This window comes from Scomber scombrus, chromosome 6 (genome assembly GCF_963691925.1).
Source record: "Scomber scombrus chromosome 6, fScoSco1.1, whole genome shotgun sequence".
Classification (NCBI taxonomy): Eukaryota; Metazoa; Chordata; class Actinopteri; order Scombriformes; family Scombridae; genus Scomber; species Scomber scombrus.
This window is the reverse complement of record NC_084975.1, coordinates 12762659-12781835: the sequence shown is the minus strand read 5'-3', so window position 1 is coordinate 12781835 and position 19177 is coordinate 12762659. Positions and strand designations below refer to the sequence as shown.

The window sequence follows — 19177 nt, the reverse complement described above, 5'->3', positions numbered from 1 at the left end:
TTCTTATAGTTTCCCTGAAGTTTCCAGACGTTTTCATTGAAGGAAACCTATCGACACTCCTCATGTGGTATCAGGTTTTTTCCCCAGCTTTATTTTTGTTCCATCCCTGTGTTACCTCTGCTAAATGAGTGGGTGTTAACAAACTTTTCTGTGATTAACCGAGTTAACGGTGAACTCAATTAACGTTACTCTCAGGTTTTGCTAGCAGGGACCGTTAGCGGAACCGCTATTCCCGAGCTGGCCGACCTCTGCTCTCCGGTTTTCTGCCTCCGACTCCGCCTCTCTGAGCAGCAACACACGAGCCACCGACTCCCCAGCCTGCCTGCCTGCCGCCACCAAGAAGCCCAAACCGGACTCCACACTTCTGACCCAATACATGCCACATATACTCCTAATTTTGCCGAGGAAAAACAAAAAGTTCCACTTGAAAAGTACAACAGGCAGCAGTGACTCCAGTTAGCTGCCCCGGAGAAGTTTTTTCTTCTTCTTTTACCCCCAGTTTTTGGCCCCGCGACGGGGCAGGACAGACGGGACAGGCCTGGGGGGGAAAGGAGAGCGTATGATGTGGATCTGGTACCTTCTGCTTGGTTCGGGGTCAGGCTCAAGAACTGTTGGTAAGTTTTTAAAAGCACACGGAAACTAATGTTGTTGTCACGGCGCGGACACGCTTCAGTGTACGGGTGGGTCAGAGGAAAGAGGAGGAGGAGGAGGAGGAGGAGGGGGTCAGTGTAAAATCCTTTGAAGTGCTCGCCTTGTGGGATAAAGCAATTTTTTCCTTCGACGAGTGCGCACGAAATGAAAAGAAGTTTTGCGACTTTTGATTTCCATCGAGTGAACTTGAGTTTCTTTTTCTTTCGTGTGTCTTTAAATTGGGATTTGTAGCTGCCGCTGCAGCAGTCTGAGAGTTTTTCGTACATGTCGAATACATCGCATTGGGAGCATGTCCCCTTCACTTCTAAATTAGAATAATTTTGCTACGGACACCCTCCATGTCATATGCATCCACTATTATGCTTTACTGAGATCTCCTCCGGGCTAACTCATGATCGAGAGGTTGTTGACAGGGCAGTGTATTGACAAGTCAATCTGTTCTCCAGCCCCGCCATGGCAGCTGGGGCCCAGTGGGGGACACTTGTACAGAAGTCCTTACTAAAGTTCATACACAGGACAGCCAGTTGGCACTTTACTCCCTTTAACCATGTGGATGCACTTGTGAGCTGGTTTTCCAATCAGAAGTATCAATGCACTGGTCATTATAGCATGCTGGGTGATTAATAATATATATGTGAAACACCTTTTGTGAAAATGAGCAATTTAGAGGAATATAGCAAACCAAATATACTGCACCTGCTTTAATGATAACTCATCTACATGTAAAGGGATAGTGACTTGATTTGCATGCATTAAAGCTAAGATACTCTTATGGCACATATTTAAATTGTATGTAACAATCAAATAAATCATTCATAAATATCACTTTTCTGTTAACATGCTTTTAGCCATACCACAATCACATCCACAGTGCATCCTGATGTGCTAACCAGGTATTGCAGGTGCATTAAATGGGTGTGGCTAATAGTCTCTATGATGCTCCTGGTACCATAGACCTTTTTCACAAAATACTGGTAGACACAAGAGCACAGATAAAAAATGAATGAATTCTAAATTTAGCTGCTTTGGTTTAAGGGTCCTGGTGTTGTGCATGCTGACTCTGTTTCACGGTTTACTGGAACACTTGAATAGCATTTTACTACTATGACGTTGTCAGACTCACAACCGATGGTTTTAAATCGGAATTAAAATTGAGGTAGTCTTTTTAACTCAATGCATAGTTTTTTCTTGTAAAATCTTTCCAACTGCAATGCAACTCAACTCGATTCAGTCAATTGTACAGATTTGGGGGACCTATGCGGCTAATTCAGCTTTGGCCACCTGAAGAGATGAGGAGCAGGCTACAGAGGTCTAGTAGCTGCACTTTTTCTAACTCCACACCCCTAGATTTTTGTAGTCTTAAGCTCCCACTAATGTTGACCCTATTGACATCACTTGAGGCAATTTGCAGACATTGTGCAGCTCCCTGTGGGGCCACAAAAGACTATATAGAACTTTTTTTCACCTATACAGCACTACACACCAAGACCTGTAAACGGACTTTGATGCTTACAAATCGATGGAATTCTCTTTTGATGTTATTTGTAAAACCTATACTTTTCCTGTTATGATAAGTCAAAATGCCTGCTGTGAAAAAGACCTGTTAGTTTAGTTTTATTTTAGGATATGCCTCAAAAAGCATTTGTTCTCCATCTAAACACTTCTAAAACAAAGATTAGGATGGAAAATTTGATACTTATTTTCTTCCATATGCAGGTGCATATCACTGTGTTTTAGTCAGTGTCAGTGGGAGTGAATTGTGAATATCATTATTTTCGGTGTGGAAGAGAGCTGTATTGTGGGCTGCAAATTCCACCGTGGTTTATTTTCCACTACAGAATCTCCTGTATTGGAGCAAAGGAGCTACACACATGATTGATGTCAGAAATTTTCTCTCGGAATATTACTGTAGTTGCAGTGTTTCCCCTAGGTTGACTGCTTTTGGCCGGGGGAAGGTGGGGAGGGGGCTGAGAGCACAAACTCAGAAGAGACTCAGCAGCCAGACATTTCTCTGTTTAAGAGCAGCTGAGATTTAAGATAAAATGACAATAGCTGGTCCATGTTAAAGGTCAGTCCACCTTAAGTTTTGTTTTGTTTTGTTTTTAAATAAGGTTTGATTGATTGATTTGATTAAGTGAGACTGGTCAGTTTAGGTTATCCCATTGGTGCTAATTCTGGGGCCAACCCCCTTCACTTTTTCAGCAGTTGGGGCAACAACAGACTTTTCTACTGCATTTATTAACTAACACACTGTAGTTTGTGCTGTACATTTTCTGCCAGATTGACAACTTTCTGCTAACCTTTTCCTCTGCTCTGCTTGCGTTAACCCTCGCTTTTCTGCCACTCGCTCAACCGCAATCACTACACACACACATTAAACACTGCCCTAGTCCTTAATGGAGCTCCGCTACTCTTACCTTTCATGTAGATGTCCTTTGAAGAATGAGGAGAGGGATAATGACTCAAAACAATTTGACGATAATGTAGGGTGTTCCATGCTCACAAAGTATGCCACTGAAAATCATTAGTAGGCCATTAATATTTATGACAGTGTGAAATTTTAGCTCATAGTTTTGCTACAGAATGGATATAAGGGAAATCTGATTTGGTTTGTTCAATATCCTGTTGCTATAATGTTGTCAGCTTTTGAATAAACAAATGGTGCTTCAGCATTTTATTAGCTCATACTCTGACCAGGGTAATAATAACACCAGCTAGACTTGAGTATGTGCTGTGTGTTGTATTTGTGCCTAGACCTATAAATTACATTAGAGCACAGATATTACCAGCCAGTGTTGTCCTCTCACAGGACTTTGCTATAGGTTATTCATATTCTAGCCTACATATCATGCCAATGATATTAAATTTGATGTTCTGTCACAATATTTTGCACTTAATTTGACATTTAACCAAGAAATAAGGTCTAATACATTTCAAAATTTATTTGGGTCCCGTGGCTCTGCAATACCTATAAAAATGATAATCACAATGTTGACATTTGAAGATATGGCAACAGGCAATTACACTGGCAGCATTTCCCACACCTCACAGATTCAGTGCTAAAAATAAGTCAAAATCTGTATGAATGCAATAGAAAATATATTTCGATGCTTTGTGCATAAGCTTCAGTGCTTTTCCAGTAAGTGCTGTATAATCTAAATATTTCGCTACCTACATATAATTGTTGTCGTGAATATTGCAGAGCCGCAAATACAAAGATGAGATTATAGTACAGTAATTTCTTGCACCAACCTCATGTTTCGATCACAGAAACTGTAAAGTGAGATTGGCTGATCAGCATAAATGAGTCCTTTTAGAGATGTATGGCTCACAGTGATACTCAACATAGTGTAGATATTTTGTAGACTAAAAACATCACAGTTTACGCTAGATGTTCATAATTCAACATAAATATCTTGGTAAATTGCACAGGCTCAGAAATGTCCTAACTTTTCATCTCAGCCAATGTCATTACCCAGTTTCCCTTTTTAGAAATACTTTTAGGAGATAGCACACTGTCATTATTGTTTCATATATTTTGTCTCTAAACAAATGGAGAAAAAAAACTGTGCTCCCATAATTAAATGAAATATTAAATCCAGTGAAGATGACTTTCTTTTCATTTTCAGAAAACAGATGTTGCAGATCATTTGCACTGACTCTTAGTCTAGCAGTCTGAAGCTGAACATACACACACACCTTTCCGCCCTTGGATTTGGGACTGCCTCCGACAATTTCTGTAACTTTTCAAAACATAAAATCCATTATTCTCAAGCACTTCTTGCAGCGATTGACCATCTGTGTGTAGGTGACAAAAGAGCCAGGGTTTGAACATCTGCACTACACATGAACTTACATGAACCGGTTCTTTTCTAGTATAACCTACTGTAGTACTCGCCCCCAAAGCTACATGATATAAATCAGTGCTATTATGTAATATGAGCTTTAGACACATGCTCCAACAATATTGAAATGTTGCAATGCAGTTACAAACAAGGCTTGTTTATGATATTCTGGTATGCAGCCTGAAAAAATATTTAAGCTGTTCAGCTGGTGTGCCTGGGCTTGCATCAGAGGAAATATTGATATAAATAAAATGAGGTAAAATGTGGGAATTAATTAACTTAGCAGACAGCAGAGGGTGATTCTTGTTATTTCGAATCAGCAGTGTGATATACAGGACTAGTCAAAAGTTTGGACATACCTTCCCATTCATTTGAATGAGAAAGTTTATTGTACTGACCGTATAAACATTTGATTACACTGCAGTCATCCAGGGCTGCTTGGATCAAAAACTGTACTCTTTAATGTAAAGTCTTTTACTGATATGTGTGTGTGGCAATCAAATATACTGCATACATATTTTTTTAACTAACTCATACATATTTACAATCCATGCATGCATGTTATTGTCCGTCTCTCTGCGCTTGTAAAGCATCTGTGCATATGAATACATGCAGTAACAATTGGACTGTTTCCCTTTGATCTACACACACTAGGAAAACCTGGGGGTAGAGTTTAGCTTGCTTCCATGCGTTTAGGCTTTAAAATGAATGGAACATTTGATCCTCATGACTATTTTCTATCATTCATCATGAATAGATACTCACAGAGCTCTAAAAGCCCAGGTCTTGCTCGAGTGAGGAATTTTGGATGAAACCTTGATGACTAACATGCTGCTGTGATGCTCACCTACTGGAAGAGTTAAGGGTTTAGTCGATCCAATACAGCCATACAGTAAAATATACAAAACAACTGTCAAAGCTCATATTGGAGTTTCTGTGTTTTGCCAGTGTCTTGCATAAAACGGTGACAGGCATTACGTCTGCAGCTGTGTTACCAGGCTACACACATATCACAGGTGGTAGGATATTTTCTTTCATGACCAAAGACAGACTATTTGTATCATTTTCCCCCCGTTGGATGGAGAAGCAAAATCACATTGTCTCCTGCTTATTGTGCTTTGTTATTTCTGCACTGTGGCCTCCCAGATCCGGGCCAGTTAGCACAACAAACGGTTGTGTGTCTGTGCCCATCTTTGCGTGTCTTTGGAAAAGTAGAGAAAGAGAAGGAGATATTGTGTTTTTGCGCTGGCTGACACGGTTGATCCGCTTCCAGCCTTAGTTGCACAGAGCAGGACAGTGATTAAGGAGGAGCTTCAGTTCCCAGAGTTGTTAAACAAAGCCACATGACTGGAGTCACATTTCAGACCTTAGTAACAGTGTGGCTTTAAATGCTGTAAACACATCATTTGCGGTTTCTGTTTCATTATCCACACATTGCGTGTTTCGTAGCTTTGACCAATAATGCGTGTTTGTACATCACAGGTTGTTTGACCATTAGTTGTAAATACGGTGGTATTCTCTCTGTGTGAGATGGAGGCTCTCTGTCCATTCTCTTTGAGCATCTCTGATCTATAAGTCATGAAGCTAAATGTTTCATGGAACCTGGGGTACATGGATAGGAGGAGACAGAGAGTGAGGGGTAGAATGTACTGGAAAAAGTTAGAAGACAGCTCATTACATATTGATTTTGTATTGATCTTAACTAATTTGCCATGCAGTGATGCAGAGGCTTTGTTAATCCCAGGTGGTTGCCTCATATTGATCTAGAACGTCCTTGTTTGCAAAGATCAAACGTCGGTCTTGGATGAATCTTACTTGTTTACTGAATAGTAGAGTTGTTTTTGAAAATACAAGCTGTTAAATTGTGAATTGAAGCTTTTGTCAACTTTTGGATACGTGGTACTCTTGTTTCTCAGCAAATACAGTGTTTACCCAGTACAATGTATACTATCTATAGTTATCCTCAGTGGAGATAGATTTGAGGACAGTTTGTTCTAGACATCGATTTTAACTGTCTACAGCGACTGCCCCAAAGGGTAACTTGACATGTGCTGAGAAGTTTGTTTTAAAGTAAAACCAATGCAATGAATGTCTTGGGGGTGGGGGGACTCTGTGTTATTGTGCTGCAGACTCTGTGTTATTTTCAGCTCATGCAGATGTGTTCATACACACACTACATAAACTGTATGTGTGGCAGAACAGTTGAAAGGGGACAGCAGACTTACTTTTTCGGCATCAAGGTTTTTAGTAGACTGTAGTAAAATGGGAAAAGGGTAAACTCAACACTCCATTTGGCTTTAAACTCTGCTGTGACCGGAGGAAAGTCAGCTGAACTTAAGACCCTGTGAAATGGAGAATTGAAGTTCTCGGAAAGTTGTTACGTTCTGCTAAAAACAGTGAGCTTCACCACCATGATGTAACCAAAAACCTTTGCAGATACAGCCACCGTACATTTTTAATAGATCCCACCGCTGTGCCCTTGTTATCAATTCAAACCCCCTTTCTCCTAACCTGATATCCTATTGTTGTTCACTTTAGAATAATCCTGTAGGGTAAAGACACCCTGCATCGGCAAGATAGGAGGAACTACAGCTTCCCATTCATGGTCTTTGTGAAGCAGCAGACCACTCACAAGAAGCACAACAAGGAAGAAACGAGCATGAAGATGTTTGACTTTGATTTATTATGCATTTAATGTAAATTCAGGTCAGTTGTAACATAGTATTTTAATGCAGGAAAAAAAAACAGCCCATATGTTTCTGGTGCAGTTTCTGCATTGATCTATATCATTTGTGAATATAAACTGCAGCAAACATGGAAGCAAGCTGCAAAATGGATGATTCATCTGCCCACAAGTGGAGGTTTGTGGGAGTTCTCAGAAGCCTGGCAGCTTCCAATACTTTAAATACTAAACAGACACATAGGCGGTGTCTCCATGTCAGGGGCTGGATCCACCAAACGACAACTCATGATGAACATGATGGTAATTGTTACAAACCATTCTGCTCCTTGATGTTTTTTTTAGTTCAAAAGTGTAATTAACCCATCTGCCACTAACATGTTTTTATTTTCATTATGGACTCAGGCTTTTTGATTTATGCACCATGAGGGTAGTTAAACTTGTGGATGTGCTCCAATTCTCCCTGTAAAATATCAAGGTAAATGACCACTTAATTGTTCATTACCATGTTGACTTTTATAGTTGGACAAAACCTGTCCAGCTCCATTTGTATAATTACAGAGATTCTAGCTAGCTGATGATGTTGGATCAATGTTGGATTTTTAATTTGAAGCAGTCTGCAGCTGTTTTATCTGACCGGGGCCGAGCTGTCAGTCTGTTGTTGAGTTTGGTCCAAAGTTTTTTGTCTTTGAAATGATTAATTGTTGACCTTTTTAAAGATGCATTCACAGTATAGAAATGCAGACTTAGGAGGATCCAACCGCTGAATTAGGAAATAGCTCTAGAGTTATAGGTTATTTTGCTTACACAGCACATTTGTTCCGTTTTGCCCTGCACAGTCACCTTGGTTACCCTGCTTTTATCTTCATCCATGGTGTCCCCTCTGAGAAGAGGATGACCCGCAGGTTGTGTCCCCTGTGTTGCTCAGCCTGCAGACAGACAGGGAATGGACCCTGGCAGAATGACAGCTGGCTCCCCTGCTGTCCCCCGTCATCAGCAGTCATTTGCTGTACTGTGTCTCACAGCCACCGTGGCAGCCAGTGTGGACACTGACAGGCTATTTTGGACTGAAATTCCAGCATCCCTCTGTCAAACCAAACAAATACTACCTTAAAGGTCAACAAAAACCCAAAGAGAAACACAGATAACATCAGGGCATTTGATCCTCTGTTTGTTTGTCTACTCGGACGAAAATATACATGGTGTGAGTGCGGTTTCATATATTTGGATCTTTGTATGACTTTGACTTGTCCCTTGCGATACTGTGATGAGTGCGGCCTTTAAAATGAGCTTAGCATTGTCTAAAAAGTCAAAGAATGTCTCCTAATCACTCACTTTCTCCCATCATTAGGTGATGAGGTGTAAGTAATCTCTTATTGATTTCTGTGTTTAGTAGCAGCCTCTAAAGATAAGGTGTATAATGGGAAAGAATAATTAGTGTCCTTATTATTTTATACACTAACAGCACTTTAATGTCTACTTTTTACCATGTTTATTTTCCCGCTGCCCAATGCTGAATCATCTGCACAGAGAGATTAGCTGCCAAATGCCTGTGGTGATGATTATGCTGCAGTAAACTTTAGCGTGGATCTACCTTTTGCCCCATGCATAATTGTTTTGTAATTGTGATACAGCTCTGGCAGTTTCATCATTCCAGTAAGTGGGCTGCACTGTCCAGCAGCTTTGGATGTTGTAATTAAATGCAATTTTCCAAACATCTAATCATAAATTCATTTTGACTGAACAAGGTTTTATGATTGCAATCACAAAGACATTTTCCTCGTTTCTCTCTTGTGACTGCCAATTGTGATTACATAAGTATTCGGTGTCATGTGTGATAAATATGCAAATTGCCTTTATAGAATTGTAGGTGCATCCGGTTTTTAGAACCAGTGCGTTACTGCTAATTGATCTGTCTGCAGGATTAGATTTATCTGTAGGATTACGGAGACCCTTTCTCGTAACTCTTTTCTCCTTCTGTGACACAACACAATGATTTATGATTGCTTAGCAGGTCAAGGGTAAATTCTGTATCCGAGACTCACACCAGAGAATACTCAGATTCAGACTCTGATCTCCACATCTATCCAGGGGGAAAATCACAAGGGAGAAATGTGACCCTCTCTTCTTTTTGCACCAGATTGACATTTAGTTGACGGTGTCAGTGGGATTCTCTTCACCTATTACTGTGTGTTCATTCACACGGACACACATTTGATTTAGCAACCTCTCAGGTGAAATTCCAATCTAGGGACGCAGAGGCTATTATGCCCCTTGATGCTACTCCTCCAGGCAAGCGCATAGATGAACAAATAAGATCAATCTCAATTCAGCTCACTTGAAATAATTGCCTATTTGTCACAATTAATTTCAGAGCTTTGACTCAAGACCCCTTGATATTGATATTGAATTTCCCATTATTACATACCTTAAAATCTGCTCATTAAATGGAGCTGAATTCAAAGAATTAGTCTCTGTGTTAAATGGATGATAAAAGGGTCAAAAAAGTCAGGGATAAATCCCATGTCTGTTTTAAGGAGGAGAGGTGATCTGATCTAGAAGCTGGAAGTTAACACATGACTCCACCTCTGTCATGTCACAAACATGGCTTAACCCCTTTAGCTGTCGCTTGCATGCTTGTTCTTCTTTCTTCCTTAGCAAAGATTATGCATTTGAGTTAATGTATGTGTATGTGTAAGGTTCAGTGTGTATGCGGCTATGCGCAATAAGTATAAAGGGTAATCCTCTCTTGGACAGGGACCAAGGGAGGCGAGGCGCTCATCTTCACAGGAACTAATCACCCGATCCCGCCTGCTGTTTACAGAGGCAGTCTCGCCAGCCAAAATCAAATGCAAAGCTCATGTTAATTGCCTTAATGCTGCTTTGCTTCCCTGTCAACCATGGCTTGGCATCAGCCCCCAGCGCTAGGCCACAAAATGAATTCTTTTCACTTGTTCAATGAATACCAAAGTAGAAAGGAGGTTCCTGCTCTTCAAGAATGCAAGACAGGCATCCATTTTTAACCCTGTGATATTATAAATCAGGGAGAGCAGAACAGAGGTATGAGAGGGCAAGTGAAAGTGGATGTGGATTTGTTGAGGAGATGGTGAAATGCTGGAAGTTCAGCCCTGGCTTTGGTCATTATTGGGACCGAACTATTAGTCTTGCTTGGGTCTAGTATGTCAGAGATGGTAATTGAGTCCGTCTCTGTGCAGCCTCCTCTAATGAGGAGCTGCAGGCGTAAGATTTGACTAATTTCTTATATGCCCGGGACAATAAGTCAGCTCGGCCGTCCTGCGCCTAATGACTCCAGATAAGGATTTGTGGGATTTCCAAAGACCTGGATGGATTAATGTACTGAAAGAGTTAGTACACTCCGGTGACTTGTGTAATGACATTCTTTGCTTTTGATGTCCTGACAGGGCTCTGTGCCACTTATAAAAGTGGTGCGTGTAAAGTATATTTTATTGATTCTTGACATTTTTTTACCCATGACAGAAAAAGTAATCTATCCATGTCATATAGGTCTCTACTGTTTGATGGGAAGACAGCATATGAACTATGAACTCTTGCTTTGTAAAGAAGTTAATGGCCCATGTTAGATGTTTATGGAGCCAAATATTATGTGCCTCTGATTCTTCATGTACATCTCAGAATGCAAAATATATTTTCTAAATAAAAAAAGTGATGTGCTTGTTTGGAGTAAGTCTGGAGCCAAGTTATTCAGCTTAATAGTTGTGGCTGTTGATTAATTAGTTGCAACTACATAATTGCCAAAATTGCATATTGTATTCTCACATATTTGCTTAGCAGTAATGAACAATGGCTAGGGCTAGGTGTCAGTACTCAATACTTAACCAAAATAACCCAGTATCATGTCGTATTTAAATTTCTCCTGTCAAGCGATACCTGCATTCGATCCTTTTTGTAGCCAGATCTGGAAGAAAATGACAATTTGTGTGGTTTTGCTTGCAGCCAATTACTGCAAGTGTTCTCCGATGTGTGATTGGCCCACTACCATGGCAGCTGAATGAAGTAGAAAAAAAAACATATTCAATGAAGTATTGTATTGGTGTACCTGTCACTTTAAATATATTTCCGGGTCACTGATATAATATATTTGTTAAAGCCCTAACTAACTAAGGCACATTGATCACTGGTGATCGGATCTGATGTGCCTAAATTTCCCAAGCGACATTTCCAAGATGAAGAATACATACGTGCACCCAAAATGTCATATGCTCATTCAAAAACCACATGCTTCTATAGATGCTTTGATCTGCATGTGTTGTCTTCGTGGCCCCCAATAGAGTTTAAAATGTCGTATACCGAAACCAGTCAAGCTGGTAAACATCACATCTCACCCTCATGTGATTCTCATCTCCAGCGTGTCCGCCATGGGTCAGGAGCTCATCTGTCCTCAAGGAGCAGCCCAGCAGCTGATTATGATGGATTATGATAGATTCCTCCTTGACTGACCTCTACAGCGAGTCACTTTGTCTTTACTGTACTTGCACACACACATACACACACACACACACACACACACACACACACACACACACACACACACACACACACACACACACACACACACACAAACACACAAATATATACCTAGACACTCGTAAATTTATAGGAAGGGACAAGTGTAAATACACACGCTAAAGTGTGCACACCTGCATGTTCACCTTGCAAGTGTTGGGAAGGTACCTTCACACAAGGATGGACACACAGGACATTAAGTCACATATGGACACATTCTTCTTTCTGCATCTACACAAATACATGCACAAGGTCATGCATTGCCATTGTGCTGCTTGCAACCGTCCTTGCAAGTTAGTTAAGATCAGTATCAGTAAGTGTCTTGAACCAAACTCAATTAACTGAAACTCACATGAAAGCAAACAAACCTGCAGTGAAAAAAAAAACAATTTCCTAAACCAGGCCAATCGTGCAAGATGCTTTCTGAGCATCTGGGCCATTTGTTTTCATTTGGTTTGGTGTCTTTACTGGTGCTGCGCAGAGCACATTGAGCAGTGTGTCTCTGTCAGAGCAGCCACCTCCGCCTCCACCCACAACCACCACCCCTCGTTCCTTTACAGCAGATGGTACTGGTGTAGGTGCAGGAAGAGAAATGAGGTGGATGGCGCTAATCGCTGGTGCAGACTGACGCATCAACAAGCCACCAAAGTGCTGGACTTTGCATTTTGTCCTGCTTTTGAAATGGAGTACAGGCCGTCAGACACAACGACTTTAGTGGAAGAATGTAAGAGTAGGTGATATTGACTCAGGCGAAGCAGCTCAGGATGTGAGTCTGCATGTGCAGCAGCAGCACTCAGATGTTATGAAGTGAGAAGCAAATGTCCATCTTTGATAACATGAGCCATGTAAATGAATGAAGCTTTTTCTCAGTACATTGAGCACACTTTTTTAGCCATTACCATGACAACGTAAAGGTCCAGGGCTTTCTGTGTGAGCGAATTAAATAGAATCATGGTTCTGAGTAATGCAGCTGATTTCTCAAAGCGAAAGTGAAGCCAGATGAAGTGGACTCACCAAAAAAGAAGAATGGAGTGGCAGCGAGGACACAGAATAGGGGCTATCGACTCTGATCATTTCGAGATAGACGTAGATGAACAAATACTGTGCACACACCTGCTGGAGTACAAACAGTCAAACTCATGAACACACATTAAAGAGACAGATTAATATCTCTCACTTGCTATCACACAGAGGAAAAGAGATGAGCTTAGAGAGCCAGAGAAAGAAATATCCTCATGCTGTGAACTTATTGCCCTGACTGTAATTAGCAACTGGAAAAATTGGTGACCTAGTACTCTCATGACCTTTCTCATCACCATTCATGTATTTTCCTGTCACGTCGCTTCTATGTCTAAGTTGGCCTTTTACAGATAGCACATTGACTGAAATCTTATTGGAATGACCTTTAGTTACAACATCATCTGCCACGGTGAGAGAACTATTCATACACCGTCTACCTTTTAAACTCAGGCCCTCCATTTGACTTATTACCATTTTGACTCATTAGCATTCGGATGAGTAGATATTATATTATACAGCGAGATAGAGAGAGGGGAGACAAACGAAGAGAAAGAGGCCGAGAGTCCGGGCAAGGGCCACTGGCACTCTCTTTCCCTCATCTGCATTCTGTTGAAATAATTACATTGTAATGCCCCTGTCACTCCCCCTTTACCCTTCCTCCTTAATGTAGTGTCTCTATCTCACATCCCTTTATTTCTTCTCACGCTCACCTTGCGCTCTCTTCTCTCTGTTCCTCTGTCGCTCGCTCTGCCCCAGTGTTTTTGGCAGATATAGTTCATTTCCACTGCTTTTCAACCCCTGCAGTGACTCCATGGCCTGGCTCCACAATTAGGAGCTCATTACTTACTAATACTCAGACTAGAAGATAGACAAAGGCAGTCTGTGCCTTTTTTGTTGTGCACGCCCTGCTTCCATCAATTTGTCTCTGTCCCCAGGCACTTTAAGTAAAAGGGTGCTCTTCCTCCTTCTTCCCAGTCTTCTCATCCTACCCTCTGCCACAGTTCATCTTCTCCATGGTGCATAATGTGCTTGCGTGTGCTAAGAAGAATTAATAGTTCAATTTTAATTTCTTAAGCATTGTTTTTATGTAATTAAATGTACTCTCAGCCATATACCTATGACATTTTGAATATCTGCATGTCATTTTCCAGCTCATTTAACATCCAGAAAGCTTAACTGCTTTTTAATTCTGTTTACTTTATATTTTTTTACTAAGAGCACCGTTTGTTTTGTTTTTATTGAGAATGTCATTTCTTTATTTGTTTCCCCCCTGTCACATTCAGAGTGCAGACTGTGTGACTAGAGGCAAAGTGAAAAACACAAAGTCTGACTGGTGTTACATAAGGTCAGCTCTGGCAGCTTCCCTCTGTGCCGCTGTTTGCATCATTTTTCACTATCCGGCTAGCTCTGCGGAAATGCCAATTTGCTCAGTAAGGGGCCTCGCAGCGTAGCGGCGGATGAAGGTTGTGCGCTGTTTACCGGTGTGTTCTGCGACAGTCGACTGCATGATGAAAGAGACGCAGGGGAATGTTGACATTTAGTTTTGTGCCAGTGATGGGCGAATGTGGGGAATTGGAATTAATGGGATAGATGTGTTTGTTTGACACGAGAGGCTTCCTCCTCGGGACTGATGAGGAATACAAGCCTATAAGAAGATATTTGTCTGGCTGGTATTGTGTGTACTTTGGTGCAAAGCTCTGTGGCCGTGTGCGTTCTCAACCAGTGTCTATGTCTGTGTTTGTATGTGTGTGTGTCAACCAACACTGCTGTTTGTCTTAATTTGAGTGGTTCATCTGCAGTGCCAACATCTAAATCTCATTTTAGTCATTATTCTCCTCCTCATCCTTCCCCGCCCCCTACCCAATCTCCATCAGCTCCTCCTTTCTGTGAAGGTAATCCCAAGGTGATGTTAATAGGCTGGGATATTGTTAAAAAAAATGTCATCCCTAGGAGGATTAGACGGACAATTGCTTCTCTGAAACCCAAGCCAAGCTGTTAAAAGAAAACTACAACAAAACACCTTTTCTGAACGTGCCCTATACTGCCAGCATGCAAGCTTGTATTTTTTTTGTGCCTTAACATTACAGCGCTGGTTTTTATGTCTTCACTATAAACCCTGCATTTTAATGCATTCATCTTCTGATCCTCATTTTAATTTAACCACAGATGGAAGCATAAACAGCCAAAATAAACCAATGCTATGGGATTATAGGCTCAGTGTGATCTGTGATCCCAGATTAATGGGAGACCAGTGTGTGATTAATGGGGCCTTGCTTAGCCAAGCCAGGCTAATTTGGCCAGTCATTGTTCCAAAGATCCAAAAGCAGTAAGGCGGTCATTGCGAGGCCTGTTTGACAAAGGACAGGCTGCTAAACGAATACATAATAATAAGGCAGAGGCTAATGAAACAATCAGTGTTTAGCTCATGTTGCCAAAGAGCTGTGTGTGCATGTTTGCTTGCAAAGTATGCATCTTTATGTTTCCATTAACCTTTATGTATCCATAGGTGAGGACAGAGAAACAGCATCAGGGACTCGGGGCTAACTAATACTCTGCATGAGTTTATGCTTCAACTTGTTAAGCTACAATCTTTAGTATATGTGTGTGTGCATCATTATAATAAAAATAATAGCTGATATTCAACAGTGCTCTTCCAATGTCAACCAATTTTATTTCAAGGTTGGAAAGAATTTAATATTTACAATTATCTTAGCCCTTGACTTCCAAGGCTGAAGCTAATCATAATCGATTCATCTGCAATTTTGTCAGAAAATAGAGAAAAATAGAGGGAATGTCTTCAGTTGTCTTGTTCTATCAAATTAACAGTCCAAAATCCAAAGATATTTAGTTCACTGATTGATTGATTGATTTTTTTATTTTTATTGACGTGTCATACACCAGAAGTGCCCAGCCCAAATGGGCTTACAAGACACCAAAACAAAAGAAGAAAGGAACAAATAATAACAAATGAAAACCAGATAACAGACATTAGAGCAACTAAACATATATTTACTATTGTCTGTGATGCACATTTGAGAAGCTGCTACCGCTCAACATCTGGCATTTTTCCTTAAAGAATGATTAAAATGACTATTCGATTATAATTTTCTTTCAATTGGCTAATCAATTAATCAACTAATCATTGCAGCTCTATTGACTATGTGTCTCATAGCACATCTATAAATGGCTTTGTTCTCTGTCTCCAAGCTCTCTCTCTCTCTCTCTCCCTCTCTCTCTCTCTGAATGTCACAACAATACTGCCAATGCATCAAAAATCAATGAAACGAAATAACTAACACAACATTAAAATTGATATGTATTAATTATATATATCCTATATATGCTACGCACTTATCTGTGTATCTGTGAGTATGTGTGTGCGCTCTGCTCACTAGTGCTATTTCAGCCCACGGATGCACTATCAATAATGCAGCCTCTTTAACAAGGCTGAGGCTTTTAAGAGGCCCTTTTTAGATGCCTGCTAGTTGCTGGGTGGTCACATCTTACTGCCTACATAGCTGTAGGCAGAAATTAAATGGTAGCTAAAGCAAGAAGGAAAAACAGCTGCTCTATCATTCTATAAAGTTCATATTCTACTTGAAAATATTTAGTATGCATGTATGCAGACAGCAGAGGTCTTGTAAGGCATTGCAAACCCCAGACAGTCTCATGCAGTCAGTGAACTTTTCAGGCAAAACCCATGTGATTGCAGCCTGCTTAAGTTTTTGTGTTGTGCATGTGTCTGTTTGGATTAGTTACAATGAGACCTCAAGGACACAGAGGATGTTTGTTTTCTACATAATGCGCTCTAAAAATCAATGTTATCCCTCAACGTCTATGGTAATGCCATAAGCTATAGGAGGTTAGAATAGTTCCATTTATTCTGGCGTGTTGATTGAAAACAGCACCATGTTTGATGTGTGTCAAAAAGAGTCGCTCCAACGCAGGGAGGAAAAAAAGCAAACTTTCAGTTTCTCCCGCAGGCTGAAAACTTACTTGCGCTGGTGGCGTGTGATGGAGCGGCATGTGATGGAGCGGCGTGTGACGAATGAGTTCAGTAATAAACTTGTTAAGCAAAGGTTTATGAATAACTCTTTATATATTTTATATATATATATATATATATAAATTGAGCATATCAATAACTAAATATATTCAAGAGATCAAAATACTTAAACTTGCTTTTGATCCTGAATTGTTCTCCATAGCCTTTTGTCATGTGCCTATTTGCACAGTTAGCATTCCCTGTTGGACATTTAATTTTCCTTGCATTGAAAAAAAGATTTCTAATGCCTTTCTGTTTTTGGGGTGGGAAAAAAAAAAAGATTTTGCATTGTATCGCAATATTTCCACTTAATCTGTGCACTGGTACCAAGTATCAATAGGCTTACTTTTCTTTTTAAATTTAGGGCTGCTCAGAATTGATCCAGCTACTTTGGCTTTCCACTACCAGAGCGCCACTACCCTCTGCCTCTTTATGGAGGTGCTAATCAGACTGGTGACGGTCAGATGAACAGCAATTGTGGGTGACAACAAAGAAGAAATGCAAGTAAAAAAAACGACCATGAGCAGAGCTGTCAGACTCTCTGTGTCCAAGCTGGAAACACAGAGTCTGCTGGAGCTTTGACAGTCACCAGAGGCACATTAATGGCACTTTTAAAAGTTTATGGCTACCTGTGTTGTAGCTGAGCTAGAGGCTCTACAAGAAGCTGTCCGGTGTCTGTGTGTCTGTGGGGAAGTGTTAGTACATAGCTATGGCCCCGCTGTTTATAATGTTGATGTTTAGCCTTCTGGATATCTTGTTAAGCTCTGATGATATCACAGTTAGTTACCGGTGGGTCTTATGTTGTGTATACTGCCACAGAAAAAGGAATAAATCTTTTGGTTATTAGTGTGATGTTGCCCCTCTGATGTAATTCTACCAGCAACTCTGTGAGCACCAAACTGAGGCTACAGTCGTCATTGTTGTGATATGGATATTTGGCGTTTTTTCTGGGGCTGAAGGTCCGCTGGTGTGTATGCATTATGAATTTTGGATTTGATCTACCTGGGCAGGTCTTTATGCATGAGAAACACTGACTTAAATTGCACAGCCTGAGATAATGATTGTTTTCTGATGTTGCCGAATTATCACAGTTTTCAGACAAGCATTACACAAACAAGAATGAAAAGCCAATGACTGCCATATCAAGGGTAATTGCCATTGTTTGGAAAGTGTTGTTAATCCTCATGAGCATCATTGAATGTGTGAAATGTATGCTTTTATTGATGCATGTTTTTTATTCTTGACAGTTTCCTCTGTGTTTTATATAATAAATATGGGAAGAAGAACATCTGAAGGCTAGGCTTATATTATGTGTTTCTTCCTTGAGGAATTTACTCTGACTTACTGCCTTGAGAGCCACTGTCTTTATTTTGTTAAATAACAAGCCAAACAGTTGTCTCTGCTGTATGGCTGGTGAGTCATCTTCCTCTAGCCTATAGAGAGGAACAGCTTGTGGTCCTTTGTTTGTTCCTCTCCAGATGCAGACAGGATTTGGTGCCACCTGTGAGAGCTGGCCTGTGCTGTGGTCGATCCTGTTGAGAATCAATCACTCTGTTCTTGGCAGGCTGGTGCAGCCTTCCAAGGCCAGGCAGGACTTTTTTGGTTTGGTCAGTGGGTGTTTTTTGGGATGTCTTTGGACTACAATTCCACTCCAATTTCCCAGGGTGGTGAAGTCAGCTGGCAGCAATCAGCCTGGTTGTCTTGAGCTGGTCAAGACATGAACTTTCCATCTAGGCCATGCCAGTGTGAACCCTTTTCTGCAGTTTCTGTTTTACAAGTTGGGGTTTGTTTCATCTCATGTTTCCCCCTTTACATGTGTCAGACTTGTAATGTGTTACGCTCATCATGCATAGTTTATTTGCTAGCCAGCATTACACTTAACACGTAGAATCGACCAAACCCCTCTAGTGACATTTAAGACAAGTAAAATAATGAGTATTATGCAAAAAGTGTTTTTTTCTCTCCGTAAAAACCATGTTTGATATCCTCATCAAAAGTTCCGGTATTTATGAATATTCAAAAATGGTGATGCCTCTGGCTCTGTGGCGCATCATGTATACATTTAAGACAAGTTTAAAAATATATATATTTTATTAATGTTTTTCTGTAAAAACATTGGATATCTTCATCAAAAATTCACATATTCATGAATATTCATATATGGAGATGACTCCGGTGCTATGGGGCGCCATGTAGCACCCGCCACTTAATGTCACTGATAGGTTTACACTCCAATCTGAATGCAGTTACTGTCTTACACAGCCACACAAACCAATTGAATTTCAAATTTTGTTCCAAACCATGTGTGTTTCATGCCAATACAAGAACTTTGTGTTTTGTAATAGTTTAGCATTAAATGAGAGGAATATGTGGGTTGAAAAAGTATCTCTA

At 40.5% G+C, this 19177-nt stretch overlaps 1 protein-coding gene across 1 annotated transcript in view; it reads left to right on the top strand.

Moving 5' to 3' along the window:
• Window positions 1-225: 225 nt before the first annotated feature.
• The window catches only part of ldlrad3 (low density lipoprotein receptor class A domain containing 3), an 84450-nt gene continuing 65498 nt past the window's right edge, over window positions 226-19177 (top strand). Inside the window, exon 1 of the mRNA XM_062421376.1 lies at window positions 226-614. Within this exon, the coding sequence (XP_062277360.1) occupies window positions 560-614 (55 nt within the window). The 5' untranslated portion in view covers window positions 226-559. The remainder of the gene's footprint in view (window positions 615-19177) is intronic.